The following is a 10,428-nucleotide window of genomic DNA, read 5'->3' as shown; positions in this document are numbered from 1 at the left end:
AAAAATAAATTATTAATTGAGCATTCACTGCTTAGTAAATATATTTTTTAATTTAATTCTTTCCTAAAATGTTGAGAGAGTAAACTTATTTATAAGATTGACTTTATTTGTTCTCTGCATACATTGTGCTATCAACAACTTGCGAAATTTTCATCCAATTTTTGATACCATTTTTAATTTCCTGCAATATCTAGCAATTGGTTTGCTCTCCTAAAACACTGAAAAGTCCCATAAAGCTACACTCCGACGGATCTAATCTTCGGGATTTATAAAAAATAAAATATATAAAAGAATAAGACATCTTTCGGCTGATCAGGAAAATTCTTACATCAAACCTTAGTTAAGATATACATGCATTCCCTATAGTTCTTGTGGTGGGTTTGACCACAGGGACCAGCTGTAACATATATTTTTGATTTTATTTAATCACTTTGAAGAAAGGAATATTAGTATGTTATCGGCTAATGAATATTCTACACACAGACTGTGGATAAGTGTATGCTATCGCCATTCAGCATCCTAGAATTTGTAATCATTTGATTCTGGGTTTTTTTTAAATTAGAGAATATATAAAAAGATAATAAAATGCGATTAGACGTTTTCTGAAGCGCTGGGTCAGTAAATGACATTTGCTCCAAAAATACATCGTGGTATCTTGCACTTTCTTTTCTTCTTTATTTGCAAATTTGAAAAAGTGTTGTTTTTTTTTGTTAAGATATATTACATGTCGTTGAATACAAACCTGTTGCATAAAATAATTCCAGAGATTTCATAATTGAGTATTTTAGTGAAATATTCCTTTGATTAACACGACAATTTTGCTGTGAATACGTCCCGGCACTTATAATGCATTCTCTTCCTATCTACCGCTATTTAATCTGCTGAGAATTGAACCGAAATTGTTTATAAACATTATATAGAAAAGCCCCCACCCCACGTATTAAACAAGCAATTTTATCTTGACCATGCCATCAAATTCTCGACAAGGGCAAATGTAATGGATTTGTTTACATCATTTTGAAATCAGAAGTCATGAATCCATTGATCACGTGACACGACGAAGTGACCATTCATTAAGTACAGTCAAACAGTACTTTTGTTGTTATTGGCAACCTTTAAACATTACCGAAAATCTTCAAATACATGTGTAATAGTATCTGAATGTGATGTCACAAATGTTTTACGGAACTAGGGTATACTTTTACACCATTGATGACTTTTGTGACAAACCGGAACCACCCACATAGTTGTCCAACAAAGAATTAAACACTTGAGTTCGTCATGACTTCCGTCTGGCTTTATCCTGGTTTTCTCTGTCCTCTCTCTGTGGGGCTAACTCTTCCCGTGACAAGTCAGTTCGTCATGACTTCCGTCTGGCTTTATCCTGGTTTTCTCTGTCCTCGCTCTGTGGGGCTAACTCTCCCCGTGACAAGTCAGTTCGTCATGACTTCCGTCTGGCTTTATCCTGGTTTTCTCTGTCCTCGCTCTGTGGGGCTAACTCTCCCCGTGACAAGTCAGTTCGTCATGACTTCCTTTGGCTTTATTCCTGGTTTTCCTGTCCTCTCTCTGTGGGGCTTTCATACTTCTCCTCGTGACTTCAGTCAGTTCGTCATGACTTCCGTCTGGCTTTATCTGGTTTTCTCTGTCCTCGCTCTGTGGGGCTCAACTCTCCCCGTGACAAGTCAGTATATATTTCGTCATGACTTCCGTCTGGCTTTATCCTCTTTTCTATCTATGTTTAACTATACCTTGTGGGTTGTAACCTTGTTAAGGTGACTAGTCACTTCTATATCTTAGCTGTCCTTTACTACAGTATTCCTGACTGTTTATTCCTGACCATTTCTCTTCGATGGCATTTCATACTTCATTCTCGTCTCTTCATCCTTCTCTGCTTCGTTCTGGATATCTGATTGTTACAGTCCTAAAGAATATACTGATTATTGCTCTCTCTCTCTCTCTCTCTCTCTCTCTTACCCACTTGAGATACATGTATATATTTCAAAAGATATTGAAAGATATTCCAAACATAGAATGTACGTATTTAAACAAGCTTCTTTTTATATCTATGTTTAACTATACTGTTAAAAGTTGTAACCTTATTAAGGTGAGAACAATTTTTAAAGCTGTAATAGCGTATAGATGTTCAGCTATTGTATGTATAGTGTAATATATGTATTTGTATAATAAAGTATCTTCACATTATGCTTAGTGTTTCTTTTTATTTAGTTAGTTATTAGAATAAATGTTCTTAGATTTAGAATAATGTTTTGCAATGTTCGACTGTTAATGCTGACATTTTTATAACCAGAATATACATGTATATAATGAAATATAAAGAAAAGACATGCATTTTCAGAATCTTTGTTGGTCAACTGAAAGTACCTTGTATCGCTATCCATAAGGGACTGTACATGTGAATACAAACTTGTGGGGGATTTTTTAAGTTATTTATCTCAATAAAATAATATACATATTTTATATTTACATACGAGTATCCCTAGCTATATCACAATTCCGTTGGGGTTATTTGTAGGTTGACGCTTAGTTCGTGTAAAGTAAAATTTATATCCTAATCAATTTGATTTATTTAAAGCAAGATATATCTCTGAATAATTAGGATTTTTTTTTTAATTTGACTCTTCATAAGTCCACTTGCACTGTAAATATTTAAGTTGCTTGTTTTGGTTCACGATACGGGGTCATGTGAGTGGATCTGAGATTATTAGAATTTACAAATATACGAACAAACGTCTCCTTGCTTTTCCTCCGAACGTCCAATGAATTATCTCTAACAGGATTAATTAATCCTCTTGTTTACAACACTACTATATAGTTGTTCAACAACACTGTCTTTAAATGTTTAGCAATCGAACAAACAGTGAACTTATTACTTAGTTATCCGTATTTGGCGAACCTTTTTTTTCGGCTTTATGGGAACTTTCTAAAAATCATTCGAGAAAATCAAAGAAAAAAATATTATCAGTCTTTTATGTGAATGTTATAAAAATTAAAGATTGTAAGTCTAAACTGGGTGATCAAGAATATCAGAAACAAAAATCGTGAAAAAAAAGTTTCAAATTGACACACTCAATTTATTCCCTTCTTTATTTTTCAGCGTCTCGAATGAAGCAGGCGCGGATCTAGAAATTTTTCAATGGGGGTTGGGGGGGGGGGGGGGGGGGTTAAGGGGAAAAGAGTTATTATAACATACATTTAGTTAAATAACTCAATAGGATACCGGGTGGAGTATGGTTTTTTTTAAGTGGGAGGTTGATCATCCTAGTAAAAAGTACTTGAATGGATTATCTGAAAAGTTTTTGAAAAAGAAAGGAAAATATATCTCCGAACCCGAAAATCCTATTCTGTAAAGGGGGTAGGGTTTCATTTTGTATTCACATCCGAATTTTTTTTAAATATTACAACTTTAGCCTTTCACTGAACATTTTTCTATAGTAAAAACACAAACAAAAAATTTGGGACTTTCTTCTTTTTTTTTTTTGCAAATCCTCGTAACCCCCCCCCCCCCTCTGAATCCGCCACTGTGAAGTACCTACCTATGTTAGAAAAACAATTTCTCTGTACCGCGATCCCCAGGTACAATTGTTTAAGGTACATGTACGTTGTTTTTTTATCACAACGTGCTTAATATGCGTCATTACATGTATAAGGGATCATGATTTTTAGATTATAAGAGATTAATTCATTTTCATACACGCTCGAACAGTGAATTAATCTGTGTTTAATTTGAAAATCTCAACATATATCACAAACAAAGTTCTGGTCAGAAATAGCTTTAGGATTAAATATTGATGTGTCGGTGTATTGGTGTATGCGCAGTTTCCTTCACCAATGGATAAATATTTAAATTGATCGATATCGTTGCATTATTGAGTGGAGAGATTCCCGTTCTAACGATCGAGACAGAGCTGTTATCGGTCAGTTCTTGTAATCACCTGGTAATTGACCCCCTTTGTAAAGAGTTTTATTCACTGATTTAAACTGTTTTTGTCAACCTTGACTGACGGTCGTTTGAAGGAAAAGGCCATTTTCAGGAAAGTAAAAACTCAAAATAAAGGAAAATATCAAAGATATACGGATTTTTCAACACTATCTAGAGGTCAGTTGAGCTTCAGTATACTGTAGTATTGCCAATTATGAATTTCGTTTAAAATTAACTATTTTAATGGGTTTTTTTGTGGTGACGAGTGGCACTGAATACATTCATATAACGACGTGATCTTGGTTGTACTACAGATCGAATTTTATGAGTAATTTATATATAACATTTTACTGCTATGTTTCTTAGTAATGACCTTTGACGTATATAATTATTCAAGTACAGGTATCCAAGATGGCGTTATCTTGCGGAGGAAAATGTATGAAGTTGTTCCTGATTGTTGTCAACACGATCTTTATGGTACTGTATGTTTACTTTGTTGATACAACATTTCAATGGGATTAAGTTTGAACAGGATTGTGTACGATAAATATAAATAAAATATACCTTTAATACATGAACATTAATATATGTATAATTAGGACACAAGAGTCGTTTGATTGCTATTTTCAAATATCTTCATATGAAATCCACAAAGAAAGAAGTAAAATTCAAATTCATTGACAGACGTCAGTTAATTACACGGATGATCATGTTTATATTTGATATCCTCTAAACCTCTTTATCGGTTATGATCCCAATTCTTCATTCTCTATTGAATAGAAAAAAAACAGCATTTTGAAGTTGTCGCTTCATATAAGTAGGGTATTTTACTAACAAGACTAGTACAAGCACCTTTATTGCCATAACCCTCACAAAATAATAAATCACGTGATACTTTTATAGTTGCTCGGACTCGGCATCCTAATACCAGGAATTCTTATGTTGGTTGATGTTGACGTCATCAATGATAACATACTCCCCTTGCTGAAGCAGTTGTCATTCGGTGCGCTAAATGTGGGTGACCTTGCCAAGGGTCTGTCCTTGACCCTGATAATCTTTGGTTCATTCGTCCTCATCGTGTCGATGCTGGGTTGCTGTGGTGCAATGTGTCAACAAAGACTGTGCCTCGTCGTTGTGAGTAGTTTTCATTGCGTTCATATTACAACTTCTGGCTACCTATGTGCTGAGAGTAGTTTTTTTTTCCTTCAAGTGTTTAGTACATCATTACAAAAGTAGAAGGACATTGTTTTTTTTAGTATGCCGCTCTCGTTTTGGTGTTCTTCCTGGCTAAGCTGGTGGTTGTCATATTGTGGTTTGTCATGAACGATAAGGTAAATTTCGCTCTTACATATAAAACATATACAAAGAATAGTCTAAGATGCAGTTTTTAAAGTGTTCAAAAATATTTTTCTCTTGTATTCAGATCCAGAGTTGGATGAAAACAGAACTGCTTAGCCAACTCGAGACGAACTATAAATATAACGATCTGACTTCAGAGGAAATCTCTACGGCATGGAACTATATGTTTATGACTGTAAGTGTCCTCTCTATCATCTCCCTTTGAATTATCTCTTCCTTAGTACATGTTGTGAACAAAATATACATATCACTACAGCTCTCCTGTTGTGGCGTCAATGCAGTAACCGGAACGACAAATGACTTTGACAACTCGGTATGGATTGGAAGTGCCGGAAGTAAGGAAATTCCAACATTCTGTTGTTCAGGGGTCACCGCCTCAAATTACGCCACCTACTCCAACAGTGCGTGCACGGACACTGTCGCATCAGGTTATTACACCAAGGTAATACAAAATTAAATAAAATAACCTAAGTTAAACCATTGAGCAATACATGTACTAGCATATGAATTCCACCATGAGCGAACATTTAACAGAAATTACTTCCTTTCGGGCAAGCTTTGGAGTTTGGTTCTTGATCAAAGAAATATACAACTCACAACCAAAGGATAAACGTTTTGTTATACACCTTTAAGATATCATTTTCCTTGGAGGGACTTGTCTGAAAAGCATAAGCATGCCGTAAAACTTTGTACATTATCAGCTAATACAGACACCATCTATGATGTACATGTATAGGGCAAAAGAAATGAGACAAAACAGACTGGTGTGTATTTATTTGGTTCGATATTTTCAGGGTTGTTATGACGCCACCTATAGTTTACTGGACACATACAGTACGGTATTCATGGCAACTGGAATCTGTATTTTACTGGTAGAGGTAAGCATGGGCATTTCGGAGACAAAAAACCCATCAGCTTTCATTTCTTAAAGATACACCTAATATATCTAATCGACAAAACAGTCAGAAGGCTGAGATTAGCAGAAAATAAAAACAATGTTTGAAAACTTGGATCATAAGAAAGAAACAAATGTTTATACATGCGTTCTTTATCACTTACTTTATATGCTAAAGACGTAATTATAAATAAAAGTAGGTATACAGGTATATGTAGAACTTTATGATCTCAATCTGAAGAGCAAGTTTTATGTATGTGACTTGTAGTTGTTGTCGATTTTGGCGGGAATTATTCTGATCTACAAAGTAGGTCAGTCACGTGCTGAAGAACAAAAGGAGCAGACCAAATAGGTATTATGTGGTCATGGTCATTGTCTGCACGTTGGATGAGGAAAACTTTTTAACCTCTTTGACAAACTACGGGGGAAAAACTTCGAATGCATTCTTCAGATATACATGAGATGTATTTATAATTAAAAGTATTGCATGTATACGTACGAGGTGTAATAAAATATTTCGCGAGCGAATTGTATTTTTAATACTTCCATTTTATATCTAAACTAAAGTAGTCATCTTCGATTTTAATGCACCGTTCTGCCCATCCACGAATCATGTGACCCCGGCGCGAGTCATATTTCTTATAATAAGAAAAGTCATTAAATTTTCTACTTACATACATTGCTAAAGCTGAATCAGTCATAATATTTTTTTTTTTCGAATTCAAACTTCTTCACATTCTTTCAAACAGAACACATACTATAAAATGTTACTTAATTCAAATGTAGCTTGTTGAAAGAATTATGAATTGCAAACCTAATCCATAATACTGTCATTTCAAACCCAACATATATACATGTAAATAGAGTCAGCGAGATTTTCTAACACTGACTGATCAACTAGAGTCAAGTCTGCAAGATTTAACAAAGTTGGAGAGTTCAACAATGGACAAATCTTTTCTTGCATAAATTTTTGAAGAAGTTAGCAGTCACTTGATAGTCAACTGATCATTTTAGGTAAAAATGGTTGACATTTTACAGAAGAGCATTCTTTTCCTAGAAGTCAATTGTTTCCAAGTTCTCAGTTGACGACTGAATGACTGCTAGTTGACGACAATTGAGGCTCAACTAGACATTTCGTTTGGGTTTTTGTTCTTCAAATGAAAAAAAATTCCGAGGTTTTCCCGGTTGTCAAAGAGGATTGAAAAGTTGCAAAGGGACTAAAGCATGTACAATGCATAGTGATTTTTATTATTTAAAAAAAAAGCAAATTATTTTACTTTGCCTTCTCATTCATTTTCCTGTCCCAATGTCACTTTTGTAAACTAGATTCATCTTTAATAAATTAGAATTTACATTGTGTATTATCTTTTAGCTGAAATTGTCCAGACACACAATTCCAAGTGCATTAGGGAATAGTTTGCTCATTGTCACTCGTAGACTTAAGTATTTTATATTTATGTTCTGGTTTTACAGTTATTATATAAAGAGCACTATCTACAGATATGGTCAGCGATCTAATCACAAGACATCGTATTAATAAAATTGGTTGTTGGCACTCTTCAGTTTCTATTATAATGCGTGCCTATCACAAAAAATATTACAACTTTATAATTTATCCAAGAGAAGTGTTGTACAGATTTTATCCATATTAAATTTCAATTATTCATATTCAATATATTTTATTGGATAATACGTCATAGGTGATGGCATCAAAAACTGCACTGAATAATTCCATAAACATAATTTTTAGAACCGACAGTTCTAGGCGCTTCTAAATACCGATTAAAACGTTGATAAACAAATTTCAGAAAATAGTGGATTTATCAATTTTTACACCAAGTATTTCTTGAACTTAAATTAACGCATTCAAATTACTCTTTGTCTTCCAGCTTGTTGCATTTATTGGGTCCATTGTAATTATAAAGCAAGGAGGCGAGGACGGAAAGAGTTTATCCGGAGCCGCCAAAATGGTGTAGCGGGAAAATAACATCGAACGGACCCCGTGACAAAACAACTAGTCTTGTTCTTGATTCCGTCCAATATTTATTATATACTTTATACATTGTTGTTTTGAATGGTGTTTCTTGTTAAATTACTTATTTGAAAATCTTTTGTCCACTTCTTGACATAATTTGATCCTGGTGCTGAAATGTTCACTATTCAACCCTCACTACTATTATATTTGTACCTCTCTTCGGCTATAATGCTTATAATGTGGCATAGTATTAAATGTTTATGTTGTTTAAACTTTGTGACATTTTATATTTTCACAGTTACACCAATAAGTGTAGTACTAGTATAAGATCGTTCCTGAAATGAACGCTTTTGAAAAATAAAATAGTATAACCAGTCTGTTTTATATTTAAATGAACACAAAAGCTTAATTTCTTTATAGGTAACATTGACTTGCTTTTTAAAAAAACGTATGTTAACTGTTGTTAAAAATGTATATATTGTTAATATGTTGACAGAAATAAATGACTGTATATATCACACATTTCATGAATGTTAATCACTTTATTAACCTTGTAGAAGCGACGCTGTCTCAAGTTTGTATTAAGAACCCTTCATGCACACCCATAAGGTCTGATTTCCTTGTATTCTAGGTAGTAGTGAATAATCTGCTCTTTAATCTATAACTGGGAATGACATTTCTATAGTGTAGTCAAATAAAGGGGGAATTAGTGGAGCTATAATTAAATACTCATTAAAATAGATTTTTCTCCCTCTTGTCCGTCGCCCGCGTTGCACAGTGGTTCGTGCTTCTGCTCAAAAGTCTTAAAGTAAGGAGTTCAAAATTGTCCAACTGTTGGACGCGGAGGCCTGTCCTTCAGATGAAACCGTATAAACCGAGGTCCCGTGTCATAGTATAGGTGCTGGCACGAAAAAAGCCCCATCACTGCTAAATGGCCGTAAGTGTCGATTAAAGGACAAAATTTACGGCTCTCCTCCGGCAAAACGTGGCGTCTCCATATCAGAGAAAAATTCTCTACAGGGACGTTAAACAACATACAATCAATCAATCAACCATCTTGTCATTTATTTCCTTTCAAACCAGAAAGGACTGCAAGTAAGCTTATACACTTACATGTAGTTATACACTAAGTGAGATATATCAACCAAGATCAAAAAAGTTTTACCCAGTAATTCTAGATTTTACTATTTATTGCGTTTAAAAGGTGGAAAGAGAAGAGGTCCAGTCTTACAATAGACCGAAGGCGGGTTAATAATTTGTGCACTTGGATGGGTTTTTGTAAATTTGTTGTGTCGATTTAAGTTTTACAGTGGTATGACGCAATCGCAATGCCAGTATCACCGTATACAAAACCATCAAGGACAGATAATTTGTCAAACATGTAGGTGCATGTCTTTCGGTGTCATCTGTTTCTTCTTCTTAAGCCTTCTTTCCAGACAGGTCTGCTTGAGTCAATCATGTATTTTGTCACTGGCACTGCTTCATCTTCAACATTCTTGCTTGCTTGATAGGTAAGTAGTCCACCATATTTATATATTCAAAAACGTGGCAAAGTGGTTAGAGCGTCTGCTCGAAGTAAGGAGTTGATCCTTACGTCGCTGGTTCGACTGTGGGACGTGGAGGCCGGTCCTTCAGAAAAGACCGTATAAACAGGGGTCCCGTGTCGCAGTAGGTGCTGGCACAAAAAAGATCCCTCACCGCTTAATAACCCGAGTACCCAGTATATAGAAAGTGGTGGCAAGATTTGTAAAATAATATACTCTCCACTGGCAAGCTATATTTTAATTCTTTTGGTAAGCGAACTATTTAATGTGTAGAGTGTTCGATATGTTTTCTTGTAAGCATGATATGCGCTTTATTATGTGAAAAATGTCTTGGGTATTAAAACAGCTGTTTGCGTATTCTATTCATTCGAGTTCAGCTAAGAAGTACAATGTAAAATAATATACTGGTTATTTTGATAACTTTTTATCGGTAATAACGAAGTCATAAGCTGTGATTTACGCCATATTTTCAGAATGATAATAATTTCAGAATTGTACATTATAAGTAAAATTAAAGAATATATTCATTAAATCTTAAATATAAAATAAGATTTCAATTCGTCTGCTTCTGTTTACAAAACTTTAAATTGTACATTATATAAAGGAAAAAACAGTGAAATATTTTGTATTCAGCTGTGTATACAACTTATAACTAATAAATGTTTTGTTTTTTTCTGAATTTAGTCTCTTTTCAATTATGGTTCAGAAAAGAAAT

The 10,428-nt window shown here is 34.3% G+C and overlaps 1 protein-coding gene across 1 annotated transcript; it reads left to right on the top strand.

The window, feature by feature from the left end:
* Positions 1-3,801: 3,801 nt before the first annotated feature.
* LOC134239102 (tetraspanin-9-like) lies at positions 3,802-8,560 on the top strand. The gene is made up of 8 exons (XM_062721259.1): positions 3,802-4,117; positions 4,338-4,417; positions 4,844-5,074; positions 5,197-5,271; positions 5,364-5,474; positions 5,556-5,741; positions 6,094-6,177; positions 8,084-8,560. The coding sequence occupies exons 2-8, from the start codon at positions 4,352-4,354 to the stop codon at positions 8,168-8,170; spliced, it is 840 nt and encodes a 279-aa protein (XP_062577243.1). The 5' UTR covers positions 3,802-4,117; positions 4,338-4,351; the 3' UTR covers positions 8,171-8,560.
* Positions 8,561-10,428: the final 1,868 nt, after the last annotated feature.

The sequence above is a fragment of the Saccostrea cucullata genome, unplaced genomic scaffold (genome assembly GCF_032062105.1).
Source record: "Saccostrea cucullata isolate Sc308-1 unplaced genomic scaffold, CSIRO_AGI_Scuc_v1 ctg376, whole genome shotgun sequence".
NCBI lineage: Eukaryota > Metazoa > Mollusca > Bivalvia > Ostreida > Ostreidae > Saccostrea > Saccostrea cuccullata.
The sequence above is the reverse complement of the archived record's forward strand: the minus strand, read 5'-3'. Positions and strand labels throughout refer to the sequence as shown.